The 19893-nt window shown below is 47.5% G+C and overlaps 1 protein-coding gene across 4 annotated transcripts in view; it reads left to right on the forward strand.

Annotated features, from left to right (window-relative positions):
* RAPGEF2 (Rap guanine nucleotide exchange factor 2) overlaps positions 1-18408 on the forward strand; it is a 245336-nt gene extending 226928 nt beyond the window's left edge. Inside the window, exons 21-30 of one of the 4 annotated variants that reach the window (XM_060011939.1) lie at positions 242-453; positions 543-666; positions 1263-1286; positions 2337-2560; positions 4004-4198; positions 7556-7708; positions 10282-10507; positions 11446-12005; positions 14310-14582; positions 16049-18408. In XM_060011939.1, coding sequence (XP_059867922.1) covers positions 242-453; positions 543-666; positions 1263-1286; positions 2337-2560; positions 4004-4198; positions 7556-7708; positions 10282-10507; positions 11446-12005; positions 14310-14582; positions 16049-16074 — 2017 coding nt within the window. In that variant the 3' untranslated portion in view covers positions 16075-18408. Of the gene's footprint in view, positions 1-241; positions 454-542; positions 667-1262; positions 1287-2336; positions 2561-4003; positions 4199-7555; positions 7709-10281; positions 10508-11445; positions 12158-14309; positions 14583-16048 lie in introns of those variants that run through there. The other 3 variants (XM_060011943.1, XM_060011941.1, XM_060011940.1) reach the window with 3 other exon arrangements.
* The last annotated feature ends 1485 nt before the right edge of the window (positions 18409-19893 follow it).

Below are 19893 nucleotides of genomic sequence, written 5' to 3' on the forward strand. Positions count from 1 at the left end.
GTAAACAGACCGGGAGGGTGTAAAGGGAAAAAGAGTAAAACCCCTCGGCCCTGTCCCTGGTTCCAGCTTCAGGTCTCATTACCCAGAGTCATTAACACTCTTATGAATCCTGTACTTGGCTCTGCATACACAGCACTCACACAGAGCTGTTACATGTTAAGAAATAAACAGCATGCTCTTCTGCTTACTTCGTAAGGATGAGGCATGTAATTTTAGACCGCTTTTCTTTTTTCCGCCTCAGCGGCCTAAACCTGGCACCGGTGGCAAGACTGCGAACCACCTGGGAAAAACTTCCCAATAAATACGAAAAGCTGTTTCAGGATCTCCAAGACCTGTTTGATCCTTCCAGAAACATGGCAAAATACCGCAATGTCCTCAACAGTCAAAACCTACAGCCTCCCATCATCCCCCTGTTCCCGGTGATCAAGAAGGACCTCACGTTCCTTCACGAGGGTAAGTGTAAGTTGGAGGATTTCTGTCTCCACTTGTGGAGGCGTCGGGTAAATGCCATGTGATTCCCTTTTCCTTTTTGCCAATTACAGGGAACGACTCCAAAGTCGACGGGCTGGTCAATTTTGAGAAGCTAAGAATGATTGCAAAAGAAATTCGTCACGTTGGCCGAATGGCCTCTGTGAACATGGACCCTGCCCTCATGTTCAGGACTCGGTGAGTGTGTCCCCCTCAGCAGTGCTCGCGGGGTTAGAGAAGGTTGAGCTTAGCGCTTCCTAGTAAACGAGAAGATTTTGAATAGGCCCGCCTGTAGCATGGTGACATGTACCAGGCTGTGTGGGGAATCTCCGTCGAGCTCTGATTGGGAATGACTGTGATCCCACATCCAGTGCACTGTGGGCTGTCGTGAAAACAGTTGGTCCCTCTGACATTTTTCATTGACCGTGAGGCACAGCTATTTTTATTTTTCAGAACGCTGACTTGCAGAGCTAAAAGGTGTAATGGATAGTATGAACTAAAATATGTAAACAACCCGAACAGTATTGTCTCACTGCCCACACAAGGGATTTAGCCGTCAGTGTAGCCGAGAACGATGAATGCAGTGAAGGAGAGAACAGAAGTCTTTAGAAGCAAATATTTACATATGTTTGTCTTTTGAGCCAGAAAACCGTTGCTGGTCAAGTTGTTTGTGTGAGGAGGTTTGTGGGCTTCTAGTACTGCTTGTCCAGAAGTCTAGTCCTTTCTTTCTGAGCTTGTGATCTCTCTGTCTCTCTCTACACCCATGCTTCAACCTCCACGGCTCTCACTTACAGGAAGAAGAAGTGGAGGAGTCTGGGGTAAGTGGCGGGGACACTGCACACCCACACTGTTCTCGTCCCGCTCGTGGCATTGTTTTCTTACCTGCTGTGTTTTCTGATGCTTTGCATTTTTGCATTTTTTTCCTAACCCTCTTGCTCTAGCAGAATTTCAGTTGGCAAACTGACTTCAAGTTTCAGCTACTGGGGCTTTTGCTTTCGAGGTCATGACCCAAGAGAGCTGTGAAATGATTGATGATTGTTCTGGGGAGCAGTAGGCCAGGCCTACTCCTGAGCTTTCAGAAAGACTTCATTTTAATATAATTTGTGTGTTCTGAAATGAGAAAAATCTAACCTGGGGTGAGGGGAGAAAGGACGTCAGAAGGAAAAATTGTGCAGTGTAAACGCTATTGCACAGATTTTTGAGAAGTAAATCTATGTCGTACAAAAGGTGCCCCTCGGTGTTAAAACTAAATTTTTTACAGCTCAACTAACTACTGTTTTCATCCTATAAACCGACTCTTTTCCAAAATAATTCTTAACAACTCATGTGCTAGTTTCCATACATGTGTTTTCACATTTGCATGACCATTTTATTAACAGATTGACCATATTACTTGACGAACTCACTACATTTAACCCAAGCAATAAGAAAACAATCGTGAACATTGTAATTTCTTTAAATTTATGTAAGACATCCTCTTTAGGACAAAAAAGATTAATGTCACTCTTAATGATTGCAACTGTGTGTTTATTCTTGCATGAGCTTTGACATATAATCATTTTTACTTGCTGGCTTCTACGAGAGAGCTGCCTTGAAGGCTCTATAGAGGCGAAAAGTAGAATTTTCTAGTTGGAACAGAACAAGTGCCAAACATACATGTGTATGTAGAGTGTATGTAGGATTCTTCTCAAACTTGAAGAAAATTTTTTTGATCTGTATGATTCTCTATTCCTTTGTAAAGTTTACTTACCAGAATGAGGCATGTGGCCTTCTGAACGTAGACTCTTTGTAGGCGTGTCGGCACGTTTCCAGGAGATACAGGGATCCCATGCTGGGACGAGCTGCAGCTGTACCTTTTCGTCTTCCAGGTCTCTCAGCCAGGGTAGTACAAACGCAACAGTGCTAGACGTTGCTCAGACAGGTGGTCACAAAAAGCGGGTGCGTCGTAGCTCCTTTCTCAATGCCAAAAAGCTGTACGAGGACGCCCAGATGGCCCGAAAGGTGAAGCAGTACCTGTCCAACTTGGAGCTGGAGATGGACGAGGAGAGCCTCCAGACGCTATCCCTGCAGTGCGAGCCGGCCACCAACACATGTGAGTTTCTCCTTAAGGTGGCTGCCGGGTCCGGCTGGAATGCAGATTGGTTTCCTGTGCGGATAAAGCAGGGCTGGGCCCAGGGGGAGCTAGCATCCTGAGACACGCTCGCCTTTCCCTTGAAGGCGGCTCTGGGGACCGCGCGGCGCCGTCCTGGGCTGAGCCCCGTCCGTGCCCAGCGGGGTTCGCATGGGGACCACGACACCGTAGGCTTCTTCGGGGTCACCGGCTTTGGTTTCATCCCGACGCAGCCAGAGTGCCGTCAGGGGACACAGGGGCAGGTGCAGCTCCCATTTGCATCCCTTGTTCTCTCACAAAGATACTTGCCACGTGACGGGCAGCCTGGGAGCGGCACAGAGCTAGGTGCGTGGCTGCCTCTGACCCCCTCAGCTTGGCCGGCACTTGGCAATGAGTTCAGCTACGTGTAAGGCAGGAATTCTCCACAGGGAACCACAGCTCAGCCTAATGTGTAGCTCCCCAGCCTCTGAAAGTCCGGCCAGGCCAGAAACGGGGGCTACGTTCTCTTTCTCGGCATCCGTATTTGTAAGACAGAGGCGTCTTCCGTTTAGGACACTTTGGGGTCTTTTATGGGCAAGTTTGAAGATACTTTCTATAGGACTTAAATGTTAGGTCATTTGAGAAAGATTCAGGTTATCAGACGTACCCAGGACACTCTTAAAGCACCGTGTGTCATGGTGAAGAGTTTGTCCTCAAGAGGGAGAGGGGTCTGAGTTCAGATCCTGTTTGTTCCTTGTACTAACAGTGTCACCTTAGGCCGGTTACTTGAGCTCCATTATGTGTAAGATGGGGGAAGGAAGTCATTGAGTTGTCTTCAATATTAATACACTTAAAATATAGCATTTAATTGCCCTGTTAAATTGGCTTGCTTTCCATCTGCCGCGGAATTATACACTCAGTACAGTGCTCAAGGAGTATTGGCTGCTATTAGCAACATAGATAATTCTACCCCATTGGAGAGAGAATTTGATAGTGACAAGACTGCAGCTAGTATCATCTGCTAAATTAAAACTAAGCTCATATATGTCAAGACATTTTGGGTGTCATTTTAGAAAAATAATTCCTAGTGGTCTTCCTGTTGTAGCTTGTATAATAGGTTTGTGTTTTTCGTAGACATACGTACAGCGTACTGAGCTATCCACATTTTTCGTTTCTTTTTAAATGTGGTACTTGAAACTGTCATCTCTTGAGACGGCTTGTTTCATAAAGTGAATCTTGGTTCCCTCGCGCCTTCTTTCTGTGACGGAGGCTCTCCCCCCGCCCGCCCCTGTTTCTCTCCTTTATCTATGGGCCACAGGGGAAAAAAAAGATACATATTTCAGTGTTCTAACTGTAGGAAATGCTCGTGCGGTTGTAAAAGTATCCCGTGTGTGGCCACTAACTTCTTAAACTTCTCGTTCTGTTTTCACACCGAACAATTACCAGTGCCTAAGAATCCCGGTGACAGAAAGCCTGTCAAGGCCGACACCTCCCCGGTGGCCCCGAGGGCAGGGCTGCAGCCGAAGCCGCCGCCGCAGGCTCCGCAGCCGTCACAGAGGCCCAGCCCGGGGCTGCAGCTTCCCGGTGTGCCCCTCTATCCTTCGCGGAAGAAAGTGCCCCTACGGGATCTCCCGCCTTTCGGTAGGTGACTAAGTTCGCGCACACTTTTTTTTTTTTTTCCCTCTTAATTTACTTTCTGTTGAAGTAGAGTTGAATTACACTGTTGTGTGACTACAGTCAGTTAATCTTTGACAAAGGAGGCGGGAACATGCGGTGGGGAAGCGACAGTCTCTTTGGCGAGTGGTGCTGGGAAAGCTGGACGGCCGCCGCATGCAAATCAGTGACGTCAGGACACACGCCCTCGCGGCCGGCGCAAAAGCATGAACTCACAATGGCTCACAGACTTCAACGGAAGACAGGACACCATGCAACTCCTGGAAGAGAACACAGGCAAAACATTCTCTGACATAAATCGTAGCAGTGTTTTCTTAGGTCAGTTTCCCAAGGCAATGGACATAAAAGCAAAAAATAAACAGATGGGACCTAATGAAGCTTACAAATTTCTGCTCAGTGAAGGAAACCGTAAACAAAACGAAAAGACAGCCCGTGGGCACTTCCCTAATGGCACAGCGGTTAAGACTCCGCGCTCCCAATGCAGGGCGCCCGGGTTCTATTCCTGGTCCGGGAACTACATCCCACATTGCATGCTGCAAGTGAGAGTTCTCATGCCACAACTAAGGAGCCCCCGAGCCGCAACGAGGGAGCCCACCTGCCACAACTAATACCAACACAACCAAATAAATAAATACTAAGAAAAAAAAAAGAAGAGGCAACCTTTGGTCTGGGAGAACATATTTGCAAACAATGTGACCGACAAGGACTTAATTTCCAAAATATGCAGACGGCTCGTGTAATTCGACAACAAAAAAACAAACAACCCACAACCCTCTTTTGGTGCTGTTCATTCACTGCCTGCTTCTCAGACTAGGAAGCGATACTTATCACGGGTAACTTCGTCTGGTATACTTGAATGTCCCTCTGGTTGTTCCCTCTTTATAAGACATTAATGTTCACAGAGTTAAACTTTACTTTTACCCATGAGAAGGACTGTTTTCATAGAGCATCTCATTTAATCATGCTCGTTTGTCATAGCAGTGGAGGCAAGGCATGCCATGGGGAAATTATGCTATTACTCATTTAATTTTTAACAAGTACAGAGGCTGTTTTGTCCATATACCTTGTTTAAACTAGGTTTGCCTTATGATCAGTGAGTTGCTGGAATTTAGGCGGAATATTTTTAAGTGAAATGATTCGTCTGGAGGCGAACTCTCATTTGTTGAATCACTGATTCTGTAACTTGGGAGGAAAATACAGTCAGTTCGTGAATGTAAAGGAGCCAAAGCAGGGACTCCCCTGGTGGTCCAGTGGTAAAGAATCCGCCTTCCAATGCAGGGGATGGGGGTTCAATCCCTGGTCGGGGAATTAAGATGCCACATGCCGCAGAGCAGCTAAGCCCATGAGCCACAACTACTGAGCCCACGTGCCACAACTACTGAAGCCCACGCGCGTAGAGCCCGTGCTCCGCAACAAGAGAAGCCACCGCAATGAGAAGCCTGCGCACTGCAGTGAAGAGTAGCCCCCGCTCGCCGCAACTAGAGAAAGCCCGCGTGCAGCAACGAAGACCCAACACAGCCAAAAATAAAAAAATACTTACATTGTTCCCCCTATCACAAGTGAACTGAATTAGTGTTCCTTTGTCCACTGTTTTGGTTTTTTTTTTTAATTATTATTTTTTTTTGGCCGCACTGCGCGGCATGCGGAATCTTAGTTCCCCGACCAGGGATTGAACCCGTGCCCCCTGCAGTGGAAGCGTGGAGTCTTAACCACTGGACCACCAGGGAAGTCTCTCCACTGTGTTGTTAATATTCTTATATTCCCAAGTCCCCCGTAAGCCGACCTCTACTGCCTCTTTTCTGTCGAGCTTCTGATATGGACACAGCCTGTTAACCCCCATGTAGGTGTACCTGATGGAAAGCCATCCCCAGCCCCCTTCCCCAGAGAGACTCTCTCTCCAATATTTTTACGCCTATTTGAATTTATGACCTTTAGAAATGCGGATGGGATAGTCATGTGTCTTCTTAGGATAGTTTCACATTTAAAGTCACAGAATATAACATAGTAACTTAGAGATGCTGGGCCCACCCCCATTCATGAAATAAATTTTGTCTGAATACTTCCTGTATTTTTCACTTCAGTGTCTTCGTCATCCCTAGAGCTACTTTTGAAGTGGAACAGATTTTTCTGAGGCATAGCATCTTCACATCCATCTTCACTGTTTGAAGGCAGCACTTTTTGAATCTGTGAATGATGCTGGCTTGGAAATCTTTTCCAAATCAAGGCTATTCATTCGTGTAGCTTTAGTGTAGCTGGTATTTTCATGTACCCTGTATATATCAGTATCTGCACACGTAATTAAAAGATTGCTTGAAAAGCCATTTTTAAAAGATTGTATTAAAGTAGTATCGCACACTTACAGGTGTTGAGGTGAAATGAAGAATTAGGTCTCCGTTAAATTTCATTGCCTCCTTTTTAATGGATTCTGTTAAGTCTGAGAACATAAAAACTAACATTCACTGAGGTAGTGTCAACCTGTAATGCCTTCCCTCCGGTCTCTTTGTTGTTCAGAATGAGGTAACTGAGAGTGCCTCATAATGAGGCTTAGAAAACATCTCTTAATGTGACTCCCTCATTCCTGAAAGTAAAATTTTAGGGGAAAAATCACCTGGTATTGGCACATGGAATCCTTTTTCTTCCGCCCTACGTCATCCGACTAGATCGTGCACTTGGCGCTGCGCTGGATGGCTTCCCCCTCCGCGCCCCTTTACCGCACTCCTGGGAGCCCTCCCCGGTGGCTTGCAGGACGCTTCTGGGACCCGGCACTCTCTGGGTCCCCTCCTGCCTTCTCTGTCATCCGCTTACTGATCAAATACTGGCCTGATTTCTTAGCGCTCCATCAGTCTGTTTTCTCGCTACTTCCTTTGGGCTCTTGGCTTTCGTTCCATCACTCCCACGTCCCATGAGCTAACTTTTCCAACACCACCAAAATACCTGTTCCCAACCCAAACTTGAGTTCTGATAAATCTTCTGAGCTGCGCCGCTCTCACCCTAACCCAGAGTATTTCCAGATCATCTCTTTGTTTCTTCATCGCTGCCTGATGTATTGTTGAAGAGGGTGGCGGTCGCGGTTTGGAACCCAGAGTGGAATGGCAGCAGCAGCCTTTCTGGTCCTCGGCAGGTGTCAGCAGACACACGGCGGGCACCTGGTGCCCCCTGCGATCTCACTGTTTACACGGGCAGAGTACAGAGACCATCGAGCCTGGAAACAACCTGCCACGACATGTGACATTCAATCTTAACACAAAAAAAGTGGTTTTGTTCTTCACGGTAGTCTTTTCAGTCTTGGAAATGCATGTTGAAATCATTTTCTTTCTCTTACAGGTATAAACTCTCCACAAGCTTTAAAGAAGATTCTTGCTTTGTCTGAAGAAGGGAGCCTTGAGCGCCACAAGAGGCCGGCAGAAGACACGGTATCGGATGCGTCCTCCCGGTTCTCCTCCCCGCCGACCTCCCCGCAGAGCTCGCCAAGGAAAGGTGACTGGGTGACCCCTCTTCTCCTTCATGGGGACCTGTGCTTTCAGCTGGATCAATTCTAGTTAGAGATTACATCACTTCTGACATTAGAGTCGTTTGAAATGACCTTGGGAATTTGCTGGCGGTCCAGTGGTTAGGACCCCATGCTTTCACCGCCAAGGGTGTGGGTTCGATCCCTGGTCGGGGAACTGAGATCCTGCAAGCCACACAAGTGCCCCCCCCCCCCCGCCAAAAAAAAAAGACACGATATGTAACACCCAATGGATTTTTTTTTTTCTCCTCAGTTTATAAATTTGGAAGAATTTTGGTACTTTTTAATATTATAGTTATAAATAAATAGTGTCAAGCTTATATAACTATATAAGCCCCTTCAAAAATTCATTTTTTTACTGATTGTAAGTGTGGAAATAATTCTTTTTATACTAACAGTTGTTCTAACTAAATATAATTACATAGCATTCATCACAGAGTAGAGGCCTATAAAAACATAAGAAAAACTACTATCTTCCTGATTTATCTTTCATTGTGTTAACATGAGTCTGGATTATCTTTTTTGTTGCTATCTTGTTTTATTTTTAAGGAGATTAAATTTTAGGCACTCAAACTCTCCTTCTGATATTAATGCTTTCTTATCTTAAAATACTAGATCACTTTCTGCTGCATAACCTCGGGGTTACTTTCTCCCCACCCTATAATTGAATGGGCGTAAGTAAGCCGGTAATAAACGGCCAGGACAGTTTTCACTAGACGAGGCCAAAGAGATTAATCCGTTGTTAGATTTCACCGGCACAACAAGTATCTTTCCTGCTTTACTTTTCAGCTGTCTCAGACATGTGTGCGTTCTATGGGGGTATCAGTCTCTAGTCCTTGTTCAGTGGGTGCGTCTGAATTCTTCTCTCGTCCGTCGTTGGGTGGCAGTGGCAGTCAGCTGAGATCGTTTGGCTGCGGGCAGTTGGACTAAACCAGCTCCCCATCTTCTCGTGGAAGCGAGAACAGTAGCAAGAATAACAGTGCACCACGGACCTACGGGATAGGTGGGCCAGCAGGAAAAACGGGAAGGGGTCATCTCATTAGCTGAGGAAACTGGGACGATTCCTCCCCATGCCACATGCTCCACCTGAGGGATTATTTCTCTAGAGATTTTGTTTTTTGCGGGGTGGGGCGTAGACTGTTCAGGGAGGGTTTGAAATCTTGTCTGTCAGAACCTGCAGCGTGGTTTATAAGAAGACATTTCATAGGTGAACACGTGAAATCTTATCAAGACCTGTGCAACCTTTTAAAAAAATAAATCAGGAATTCATAATTTACTGAAAGGATGGGGAAGTACTCTTCAGAGAGTAAATCAGCAACATTTAGGTGCTCTAGATGGCATTGTTTTATTAGGTTTTCATTGGGTACATATAATCATAAAAAATCAGTAAAAAATAAATGAATACTGAGAAAGGAGTATTTGGATTTTTTTGTTAAAGATGTCAAGACAAGCCTCTCTTCCTTTGTGACTTTCAGTTTTAGCAACAAAGAGTTAAGGGTCCTTCAGGCCAAAAAATGGACATCTGTTTAGACATAGTGACGGTCCAGGGAGAAAAATGGAGATTTTGTACATTATGTCCTTCAAAACAATTGGCTTTCATGTGATTTATCCAATATATTATTAATGCTGAAAAATCAAATGGCAAAAATCCAAAGATATCTTCTTCAAGTCTTATTTCTTATTCATACGTGTCCATTTAAAATTATAATGCAGGGGGCTTCCCTGGTGGCGCAGTGGTTAAGAGTCCGCCTGCCGATGCAGGGGACACAGGTTCGTGCCCCGGTCCGGGAGGATCCCACGTGCCGCGGAGCGGCTGGGCCCGTGAGCCATGGCCACTGAGCCTGTGCCTTTGGAGCCTGTGCTCCGCAACGGGAGAGGCCACAGCAGTGAGAGGCCCACGTACCGCCAAAAAAAATCATAATACAGGGACTTCCCTGGTGGTCCAGTGGTTAAGACTTAGTGCTCCCAATGCAGGGGGCACGGGTTCGATCCCTGGTCTGGGAACTAAGATCCCATATGCCTCACAGCGTGGCCAAAATAAATAAATTAATTAATTCAAAAAAACAAAAACCCAACATTAAAAAATAAAAATATAATGCAGATCTTTCCAGTGGAGTTATTCTATGCTGTAAAGTTCTAAAAGTGAAAACTCCATTGAAAACAAAATTACTACTGACTTTGCAGGTTGAGAAGAAAACCATACTTTTAAATATCATCCTAGTTATTCTTCATAGTTTCGTTTACATAGACTAATGTAGTATAAGTTATAGTTCAGAGAGCAGCGTCTAGTCGTGCCGTGATCCCGTCTGCATCCATTCCTGGGTCATACGACAGTGTGTTCTTTTTTCCTCTCTAAACCTTCATCAAACACACTAAACTGCAATTGAGTAAAACTTGACTGTAGCTCAGTCCCCAAGTAGAGTGTTTTCTCCCCAGTTCCGCGGTGGCACCTGTGGCCTGCATTCTGGTTTTGCTACTGAGGAGACGTCAGCTGGACGCCGTGAACCCTCGGTGTCTAAGGACTGATGTGTTTCCCACGCAGGCTACACTTTGGCTCCGAGTGGCACCGTGGATAACTTCTCAGATTCCGGCCACAGCGAAATCTCCTCACGGTCCAGTATCGTCAGCAACTCCTCCTTCGACTCGCTGCCCGTCTCGCTGCCCGACGAACGGCGCCAGAGGCCATCGGTCGGCACTGTGGAGACCAGCCTGGCCGCAGGCCGGCCGGAGAGGCGGCCGGCGGGGGAGCCCGACCAGTGCAGCCTGGGGTAGGGGCTCGTCCGTGTGCTCGCTCCTCTCTTGCACGTGTGCGGGGCTGTTCACGGGACGCCCAGGGGTGCTCTCCCAGCCCAGTTCTGACGCTCACCATTTCCCGATCACGAAGCGTCATGCAGACTGCTTTCCCAGTGAGGTCCGTCCTGCGCTGGGACACGTTTGCTCTGCGCTGAGGGCAGGGGGCGACTCAGTCCAATGAGCTGCTTTCCCGAAATAGTCAGATTGTAGTGAACACTGTAAGGAAAGTGCTCCTTTACTGTAAGCAGGTCAGTGCTCCTTTCCCCCGTGTTGATATTGTGGTGATGTCACAGGGGAGGAGACTGGACAGGGCCGAGTGGCCACTGTCGCTCAGTCTGGTGGGGCCTAATCCTCTTTCTGGAAGGAAAGGAGGCCGCCTTTCGAGCAAACAGTGGTTGCGTTTTAGCACAGAATTATTAGTTAACAATCTTGGCCTTTCCCCTCCCCTCCCCTCCCCTCTCCTCCCCCCTCCCCTCCCCCTCCTCTCCCCTCCCCTCTCCTCCCCTCCCCTCTCCTCCCCCCTCCCCTCCCCTCTCCTCCCCCCTCCCCTCCCCCCTCCCCTCCCCTCCCCTCCCCCCCTCCCCTCCCCTCCCCTCTCCTCCCCCCCTCCCCTCCCCTCCCCTCCCCTCCCCTCCCCTCCCCTCTCCTCCCCCCCTCCCCTCCCCTCCCCTCTCCTCCCCCCCTCCCCTCTCCTCCCCCCCTCCCCTCCCCTCTCCTCCCCCCTCCCCTCTCCTCCCCTCTCCTCCCCCCCCTCCCATCTCCCCTCCCATTCCCTCCCCTCTCCTTTCCTCCCCTCCTCTACTCTCTTGTCCCCTCCCTCTCCCCTCCCCTCTTTTCTGGCCCCCCTCCCCCCTCCCCTCCCCTCCTCTTCTCTTTATTATTTTTTTTTCTTTGTTTCCCTTTGGCCGCCTAGGTCCTGTGCACCGCTGTCTGAGAGCCGGGGCCTGTACGCTGCAGCTACAGTGATCTCTTCTCCCAGCACAGAGGAGCTTTCCCAAGACCAGGGGGACCGAGCCTCACTTGACGCTGCCGACAGTGGCCGAGGAAGCTGGACGTCGTGCTCCAGCGGCTCCCACGACAACATCCAGACCATCCAGCAGCAGAGGAGCTGGGAGACGCTCCCCTTCGGGCACACTCACTTCGATTACTCAGGGGACACCGCAGGGTTATGGGCCTCGAGCAGCCACGTGGACCAAATCATGTTTTCCGACCACAGCACAAAGTACAACCGGCAGAGTCAAAGCCGAGAGAGTCTCGATCAAGCCCAGTCCCGGGCAAGCTGGGCCTCCTCCACGGGGTACTGGGGAGAAGACTCGGAGGGGGACACGGGCACCATCAAGCGCAGGGGGGGGAAGGACGTTTCCCTCGAAGCTGAGAGCAGCAGCATGATGTCTGCGAGCGCCGAAGAAGCCAAGCCCGTCGCCATGGCTGCCCACGTGGCCGTGCCGCCCAGCGCCACCAAGGGGCTTATCGGTAAGCTGACCGCGGGCTCTGTCCTGTCTGGGTCGTGGCTGCACCCTGACTTATTTCAAAAGTAAAAGCATGTGTTTGCGGTTCTCCTCCTCATTCTGCCCCACCCATTGCCGTGTAGGCCTTCCAAGTTAGCAGTGCACTCAGGATTTTGAAATGAATGGTGGCTAAGACTCCAGGTTCTGTGGTCAGGTGCTTATAAATACCCTGCAACAGTCAACCTTCCATGCACCGTAGCTGTCGGGATCAGTAGGTTGTCCTTATGGGTGTTACCTGCTCTGACGTTGATCTTCTCAGCTGAAAATTATCAGGAAGGATGGCCATTCTCTCTAGAGGAAGAATATTTTTTTGTTTAATTGGAACTGTTCTAAATGTTTTACTATTGTATTTTGTTCCCTTGAATTGTATATTTAGAACTTTACCCTTTGCATATTTAAAAATCTTCTGTCGATGTTTGTTATGCAGGTAAATTTTTCTGTGCTAGACAGATTCCCTCTGCACAGGATAGAACAAGGAGGAGGGTGCTGAGAGATAAGGTAGTGTGTAAGAGCCTGGGAGTCAGGCAGGCTGTGGGTCTGAATCCCTGCTTTGCCACTTTCCTAGCTTTGCGACACTGGGCAAGGCACTAAACAGTGTCTGTTTCCTCATCTGTAAAATGAATTTAATAATTTCTACCAGTGCAGTTGCTATGAGGTTTAAACGAAATCTCTGCAAAACACTAGTGCCTAGTTAGCAGTTCATAAGTAGATGAAAGACACTATCACTTCGCTGCTGCTGTTTCTGTTGTGAAGTCTCTTATGCTCCTTCAGTGCTATCGGGATATATTCTCTATGGCACGTTCAATGTCTGTATAAAGTGTAGGGATACGTCATAGGATACAGAGTGAGAAATTCTGGAATATAATCTTCACAGACATCACTTTCATTAGTAGGGAAATTGTAGTTATTTTATCACGCAGTCATGGGTGGATGTCGAGTTTAATATCTTTTCAAGATGAATAAGGAGAAGACAGTTAACACCTATTCTTAGGTTGCAATTTTTAAAGCACTTTTTTTTTTAATTGAAGTACAGTTGATTTACAATATTGTGTTAGTTTCAGGTGTACAACAAAGTGATTCAATTATATATTTTTTTTCATATTATTTTCCATTATAGGTTATTACAAGATACTGAATATAGTTCCCTGTGCTATACAGTAAATCCTTGTTTACCTATTTTTATGTAAAGTGGTGTGTATCTGTTAATCCCAAACTCCTAATTTATCCCTCCCCTCTTTTCTTCCCTTTGTAACCATAAATCTATGAGTCTGTTTCTGTTTTGTGTATAAATTCACTTGTATTATATTTTAGATTCCACGTATAAGTGATATCATAAGACATTTGTCTTTGTCTGGCTTCCTTCACTTAGTATGATCATCTCTAGGTCCATCCATGTTGCTGCAAATGGCATTATTTCATTCTTTTTTATGGCTGAGTAATATTCCATTGTATATATGTACCACATCTTCTGTATCCATTCATCTGTCAGTGGGCACACGCGTTGCTTCCACATCTTGGCAGTTGCAAATAGAAAAGCACTTTCTTTTAACAAACTAATACACAGAATTTTTATTGCAAAGGCAAGAAGAATGATTTAAGTTCCTAACAGTTGAGTTTAGAAAGTTGAAGATAATAAAACTTTGCTTTTACTTGCCTTTACAGATTCATGTTTTGTCATGAAATTAATATAAAAGGACTTCAAGAAAAATACATACCTCACATGCACATGGTTTTAAGTTTTGAAATTTGCATCATTTTTTGTACTACTCTTCCAAATTTATTGTGATTCCCTATTTTCCGAAGTGAGGCCCAAGACTTGAAAGTAACCTGGGATTCTCTGCCTGGTGAGGGTAGATGGCCCAGCAAAGAAGAACAGCTCGCCTGGCCCCCGGGGCAGGGAGAGCGGAGGGAACCGCTGACAGGCACCACTCCCGTGTTGCAGGCGTGGGACTGGGTGCCTTTCTGTTCCCTTTGCTCCATGTTTCCAGTAAACCCCAGGGTTGGGCGTTAGCCTGGTTACTGCGTGACAGGTAGAGTCGCTCTGCGGTGACCCGGTGAGAGTTACAGGTACTTAGATTGCTTAGTTTTGCCTGTGCCGCCGGAGATGACCTGGTGCGTGGCGGGTTTGGTGCGCACAGCCCCACACGCCTTTCACCGTGGGCGCTGTTCGTCTTGGTCCTCCTCCTTCCCGATGAGCGCACGTGGCCTGGGATGCGCTCCCCCCGGCCCTCCCATGCTGACCGCGGCGCCTTGTCTCTCCCTCCCGCAGCGAGGAAGGAGGGCCGCTACCGGGAGCCGCCGCCCACCCCGCCGGGATACGTGGGCATCCCCATCACCGACTTCCCCGACGCCCACCCGCACCCCGCCCGGAAGCCGCCGGACTACACCGTGGCGCTGCAGCGGTCCAGGATGCTGGCCCGGCCGGCCGAGACCCCCGCCCCGGGCGGCGCCAGGCCCGCCCCGCGGCCGCAGTGGCACCGGCCCGGCGACGACCCGCGCCCCGGCCCCTGCGCGCCCCCGGGCCTTGCCACCGAGGAGGACGGTACATGCGCTTCCCCCAGAGGCCCTGCTTCCCGCCCGGGGTTCCACGCCCGCCCCAGGCCTTGGTGCCAGCCGTTGGGTTGCGTTTTGCTCTTTCCGAAGTGGCTGGAGAAATAACTAAAGATTGCGGAGGGGTCCCCTGTAATACCGTGTGGGCATGGGTGCATTTCCCTCCTAATCCTCGGTTTTCTGAGGAAATGCTATGAGTCCCAGATGAAAGTCTGGTGGAAAAACCCACTTCTCTAGAGCTCTTTTGCCTTCTCTGTACGAGTCCAGCTGGCCGTGCTGGGGTGAGGTTGAAGGGGGAGACCATGCCCCCCTCCTTCCTCCTGCTTTTAAGGTTTGAGTGTAACATGTTTTATTCTGGAAATAATCATTATAGGAAGAAGCAAAACACAATTCATGAAAACTACTTGTAATCCTGCCACTTGCAGATAACTTCCATTAGCATTTTGTTAAATATCCTTCTAGACTTTTTTATATGTATACACGTGTACATTACTTAAGAAGTCATGTGTTGTTTTATAACTTTTTTCAATGAATTTATCATTCATGAGTTTCCAGTCAGTAAATATACAATGTATTTTTATAGTGGGTATGTATATTTAAAGATGTGCATCCCATATACTTTATTTTAAACTTTTTTTTTATAAATTTATTTATTTTATTTATTTATTTTTGGCTGTGTTGGGTCTTTGTTGCGGCACACAGGCTTTCTCCAGTTGCTGCGAGCGGGGGCTACTCTTCGTTGTGGTGCGCGGGCTTCTCATTGCGGTGGTTTCTCTTGTTGCAGAGCACGGGCTCTAGGCGTGTGGGCTTCAGTAGTTGTGGCTCGCGGGCTCAGCAGTTGGGGTGCACAGGCTCTAGAGCGCAGGCTCAGTAGTTGTGGCGCACGAGCTCAGTAGTTGTGGCTCATGGGCTCTAGAGCGCAGGCTCAGTAGTTGTGGTGCACGGGCTCAGTAGTTGTGGCTCCTGGGCTCTAGAGCACAGGCTCAGTAGTTGTGGTGCACGGGCTCAGTAGTTGTGGCTCGTGGGCTCTAGAGCTCAGGCTCAGTAGTTGTGGCTCCTGGGCTCTAGAGCGCAGGCTCAGTAGTTGTGGTGCACGGGCTCAGTAGTTGTGGCTCGTGGGCTCTAGAGCTCAGGCTCAGTAGTTGTGGCACATGGGCTTAGTTGCTCCGCAGCACGTGGAATCTTCCCGGACCAGGGCTCGAACCTGTGTCCCCTGCATTGGTAGGTGGATTCTTAACCATTGCGCCACCAGGGAAGCCCCTTAAACTTTTTTATTATGATTAATCATTAGGTAGAAAAACAGTTGAGGATCTTAGGTGACCTATACTAAGAGAACATAGCTGTGGTATTTTTATTTAGCACGTCGGTGAACACGTTCTCTCTAAGCACAAGAAAACGACTTGCTCGCTTATTGATTTTTCTTTTGTTTCTTCCTTTCTTTCGTGGTTGCGTCGGCAGAAGATGAACAAGTGTCTGCGGTTTGAGGCACGGGCTCCTCTGCACCCGTGTTGGCCACCCACAGGAGAGCACAAGAAGACGTCCCCTAGCGTCAGAGCCTTGGAGCTCACACTCTGAGGATGGTGGACCCGTTTGCCTCCTTCCCTGCCTTAAAAGCAGCATGGGGCTCCTTCCCTCCTTCTTCCTGTCCCCTTTGCATGTGAAATACTGTGAAGAAACCGCCCTGGCACTTTTCCGCCTTGTTGCTTGAATGCACAGCGCAGCGTCTCCAAGCTCCTGTGGCCGCCTGCCACGTCACACAGCATCATTCCAGACTCCAAGGTCATCACCACCCATGAGTCACTCTGGCTGCACTTCTCCACGCCTGGAAGGAGTTTTTAAAAAAATCTTCCTTTTAGATTTCAATCCAGTCCTAGCACTTGGTTTCATTGGAATCGGGAGAAAAGCCAGCCATGGAACTGCTTGGGGTCTTTAACCCACCAAGGAAGACAAAGGAAAACAATGAAATCCTTTGAGTACAAATGCTTGTCCGCTTGTTTACAGTGCCCTCCTCCGTTTTTTTGGGTTTTTTTTTTTCTTTTCTTTTAAATGAGTTTAATGATTGTGTTCAGAGAGTAAATATTATATCCATTTAATGATTTTACAGTATTATTTTGAACCTTTAAGTAGGGTTGCCAGCCGGGGTTTCTCAAAAACCAAATATGCCGGACAGGGTGTGGTCACACCGGGGAGAGGGAAGGCCGGCCCACAGCCCCGCTTCCTGTGTCCCGCCGGGCCTGGGAAGCGCCCTATCCTGGAAGCGTGAGATGTTAGCCAATTACCTAGACCCTAAGGCCCCCGGCCCCTCCTTCCCCAGGGGCTGGGGCTCTTCTTTACAACTGTTTGCACATGGCCGGGGAGGGAACTGGGACTCTTGCGTCCTGTGTCTGAGCCTGTGGAGCACAGGGCAGTGTCACCCGAGGGCGTGTCCTGCTCCATCGAGACAGACGGCAAACCCCATGTTTTTTTAAATTATGTTTCTTTGATTTCTGTTTATTTAGCTTTAGGGATTCTCTTGCTTGTTTTCAAAGAGCCACGTTTATAACTGGATAGCATTGCAGTGAAAGCAGCTCGGGGTGTTGGCGCGAAGGCCAGCTATTCATACTGCTCTTCCAAGACAGCCTCCCCGTATCGATCAGTCGCCATGAGGGAATAAACAAGCCTCTAACGTGAAGATGATCAAAAGATCCAGAACCCAGTGCGGTCCGCCAGCCTTTGTTTGCAAGGCGGGTTGGTCGCCGAAGACTGACCCGTAAGTGGCTTTACGGACGCCGAGACGGAGAAGGCCTGAGTGTAGCAACCACGTGTTCACAGCTGCTATTAACCCCAGAAGGACTGAGATGACCCCTCCAGTCTATTTTTGTGTTGTTTTTGCACAGACTCCGGAAAAGTGAAGGCTGCCAATCCGAGTAGTACTCAGATGTGAGGAACTGCTGGTCTTGGATTTTTTTTCCATTAAATTCAGCTGATCATATTGATCAGTAGATAAACGTAAATAGCTTCCAATTTTAAAAGTCAAATTGCAGTGTTTTTTCACTGTATCAAAGCAATGTCAGTGCTTTATTTAATAATTCTCTCCTGTATCATGGCATTTGTCTACCTGCTTATATATGACATTATCAATGATGCATTTGTAATTTTACATGTAAGATGCGTTATTTGCCAGTTTTCTCCTCTAGGCCGTGGACCTCACGTGCATCTAGAAAGACAGAACTCTTGCTCTACACAAGTCGCACAAATGTTATCTAAGCATTAAGTCACCGTAGAACATAGGACTGTAACCTCAGTTCGCTCTGTGATGTCAAGTGCAGAATGTACAATTAACTGGTGATTTCCTCATACTTTTGATACTACTTGTACCTGTATGTCTTTTAGAAAGACATTGGTGGAGTCTGTATCCCTTTTGTATTTTTAATACAATAATTGTACATATTGGTTATATTTTTGTTGAAAATGGTAGAAATGTACTATGTTTATGCTTCTACGTCCAGTTTGTACAAGCTGGAAAATAAATAAATATAACATAATGCCTTGCCTATATTCTTAACGACTCGTGCATGCTTTTTCGTACTGAAGCGTAAGAAAGCCCTTGGATCTCCCTGCAGGCGCGAGTCCACAGGGCACTGAGGGTAGACCGACGATGTGGCCTAAAACTGCCCAAATAGCCTATTCTTTTAGGTAGCTTTCTGTTGATTCAGAGAAAAGAAATTGATATCATTCATGTTAACAGAAATTAATATCACTCATGTGTCCAGAATTCATAGTGTTTGAGATTCAGTGAAAAGTTACGATATCACTATGTATCTATCGAATACGTAGCATCTGTCTCTGCCCAATTCTTTTCCAATAAACATCTCTATGGGACATAATATTTTTGATTCCCAATATACATTCAAGTTCATGGCCGCTAAGTTAAGAGTACAATCTAGCAAGTGATTTGGAGCTTGTACATCAAATATCATTGTTCTGTCTACGAGTCCTAATGCGTGATAGGTCTGAATAATATTTTGGTCTGTGAGAAGGGCACTTACATTTAAAAAGGTGAGAATCAGTTAAGCAGCAACCCTGTCGAGCACATTTTGAAATCAAGGATTGTTTCTTATCCTCAAGCAGGCGTTAATAAGAGTCCCGTCCATCACCCACCCGGAAGCCACAGAAGGCGGAGTGGCAAGGCTGTGGAAACACGAGCACGAAATGTGAGGAAATGAGAAGGCGTCTAGAAGGATGGCAGGCGTTCAGTCCTGATGCTAAAGGGAAAATGGCCAAACTTAAAACTCTTCCTGAGGCATTTGTGCTACCTTGGTGAGTAAATTTTGATAATCTGGCCACCAAAACCATTTGGAGAATGAAAACCATTCCTGTAGCTTCAGCTGTACCTGTTCAGAAGGCAGGTGCCCCGTGTGGACACATGTGTTCCCACGTGTCTGCCTCTATCATCTGTTCACTATAAAACCCTTCGCTCAGGGAAGCCCTATCACAACAGCAACCCGTGCTCTCCTTAAATTTCTGTCATTGAAAAAGCTTGTTTTTGTTTTGTTTTGTTTTGGCTGAGTTGGGTCTTCGTTGCTGCACACGGGTTTTCTCTAGTTGCGGCGAGAGGGGGCTACTCTTCATTGAGGTGCACAGGCTTCTCATTGCAGTGGCTTCTCGTTGCGGAGCACGGGCTCTAGGCGCGCGCGCTTCAGTAGTTGTGACTCGTGGGCTCAGTGGTGGTTCGTGGGCTCTAGAGCGCAGGCTCAGTAGCTGTGGCACATGGGCTTAGCTGCTCCGCGGCATGTGGGATCCTCCCAGACCCGGGCTCGAACCCGTGTCCCCTGCATTGGCAGGCGGATTCTCAACCACTGCACCACCAGGGAAGCCCTCTCTAGTGTGTTTTGAAAAATATTAAAGATCTGATGTTTTGAGGAATTACCTCTTCATCACTTTTTGTATTCTGCTAAAAATAAAGGAAAATGACAAATCAGACATGATGCCTGTTCTTCCGCGATTATGTTTTAGGTTACCTTTAAGTAGCAAAGACTCCACTCCAGGTTTGTAAGAAGTATGTGTTCATCAGATGTGATCAGTGGTAGTGACAGAGTTTACTCTGTGTCATGTTAATAACAGACGTTTGCCACGTTGTAGGAATATGGCAGAAAGCCCTCCTCTCTAATCAGAAAGACTATAAACGGACCTGGTTCTGTTTCCATACATGCAGGTTAAAGCCCTCCAAATACTTTCCTCAGCTTTAACTCCTTCCCTCTTCTGGGAGGTGTAGAGTTCATGCTCATCTGTACTTTAATATATTTGATCACCAAGCCACTGAT

Source organism: Delphinus delphis, chromosome 5, assembly GCF_949987515.2.
Source record: "Delphinus delphis chromosome 5, mDelDel1.2, whole genome shotgun sequence".
Lineage (NCBI taxonomy): Eukaryota > Metazoa > Chordata > Mammalia > Artiodactyla > Delphinidae > Delphinus > Delphinus delphis.